The sequence below is a fragment of the Halyomorpha halys genome, unplaced genomic scaffold (genome assembly GCF_000696795.3).
Source record: "Halyomorpha halys isolate HHAL.00 unplaced genomic scaffold, Hhal_1.1 Scaffold343.1, whole genome shotgun sequence".
In the NCBI taxonomy this organism is placed as follows: Eukaryota; Metazoa; Arthropoda; class Insecta; order Hemiptera; family Pentatomidae; genus Halyomorpha; species Halyomorpha halys.
Genome location: NW_027109758.1, coordinates 1,273,270 through 1,274,771, shown reverse-complemented (window position 1 = coordinate 1,274,771; position 1,502 = coordinate 1,273,270). Strand labels below are relative to the sequence as shown.

At 25.4% G+C, this 1,502-nt stretch overlaps 1 protein-coding gene across 1 annotated transcript in view; it reads left to right on the top strand.

Annotated features, from left to right (window-relative positions):
- Nucleotides 1-1,502, top strand: part of PMP34 (Peroxisomal Membrane Protein 34) — a 9,730-nt gene that overhangs the window by 2,405 nt on the left and 5,823 nt on the right. The window contains exons 3-4 of the mRNA XM_014421862.2: nucleotides 1,077-1,143; nucleotides 1,222-1,361. Coding sequence (XP_014277348.1) covers nucleotides 1,077-1,143; nucleotides 1,222-1,361 — 207 coding nt within the window. The remainder of the gene's footprint in view (nucleotides 1-1,076; nucleotides 1,144-1,221; nucleotides 1,362-1,502) is intronic.

Sequence of the window (1,502 nt, the reverse complement as noted above, 5' to 3'; positions counted from 1 at the left end):
AACAAACGAAAAACGACAGGACTTTTTGAATGCCCTGGTAGTTTTAATGTTTCTTTGCATTGTATATAAACTGCTTATTATATTATTTAATGGTGTTTATATTTGTCTAATGTAAAGTATGTATTGGTAAGCAATTAACTGACTAATCTTTATTTAATTTTATATTTCAATGAAGGAAGAAAGTCTGGGTGTTGGTCAAAAAAGAAATCTCAAAGTAGTAAAAAAAAACTTCATTATACACTAATGTTTCACCTTCACCCCTCTTTGCTGGCCTTTATCGACACTAAAAACAAGATACAAAAAGCTAAAAAATACTGTAAACTGCAATAGGACTTATGATAATTTGAAATTAGTTGTAAACTAATATCAAAATTTTATAAAAATAACTGTACAAATTAAATAGAAATAAGACAAACAGAATAAAGTATAAATAATGATAATAAAATGCACAGGTTAAGTAATGCCGATTGAAATAATAGATAAAAGTAAAAGTAAGAACAAATACAACAGAAATAAAAAGAAGGAAAGAAATAATGAAGAAAAAAATATGAACAATCAGAATTCTATATTGTATTGTATGTTGAGTATCCTCATTTGTTCATTTTTTTTTCTCAACTGTATTTTTTTCCACTTGATTTATTTACCATACCATCAAAACCTTACCTTATTTTCTTCTTCATTATTTTAAGGTTCTTCTATATTTGTTCTTACTTCTACTTGTATCTGTTATTTTACTTGATATGACTGCACCTCTGGATTTTAATCTTTTCAACTATACTTTATTCTGTCCATCTTATTTCTATTTTCTTTTAATTTATGCTGTTAATTTTTATATAATTTTCACATTATTTTGTTCATTATCTTATCCAGTCTTACTTTAGTTTATAGTATACTTCATATCATCTAGCCCTACCCTAGTTTACAATATTTTTAGTTTTTGTACTATTTTGATTTTACATCTTTCATTAGTAACTAGAGTCAAATAATCTTCCAATTTTACTTTTAATTTAAGAATGAATAATTTTCTAGTTGCAAGTATTTTAATAATTATAAGTAAAAAGAATTTTAATGCTCAGTGGAAGAAAGAAGAAGTGCAAAGAATACTTTCAAAATCATGAAGGATTTAATCCGTGAAGAAGGATTGTGAGTTGCTATCACCTTTTGGTGTATTTTTAAAATTAGAATAACATTGTTTTATTTTTATTTATTTATTTATTTCAGTTCTACCCTTTATCGAGGGATAGTTCCAGTACTCCAAAGCATATGTGTTTCAAATTTTGTATACTTTTATGTTTACCATGGACTTAAGAAGTCATTTCCTCAAAAGAAGAATATGGAATTATTGTTTGCCACATTGGCAGGTATGGATACAGTTTGTTAAAAACTAATTAATGCTGGTTTAAAAAGTAATTTTCTTTTTCAGTTAAATTATTTTGTCTGATATCCAGTGACTGCTTTATTTTTTATGTGTGTGTATGTATGTATATATATATATATATATA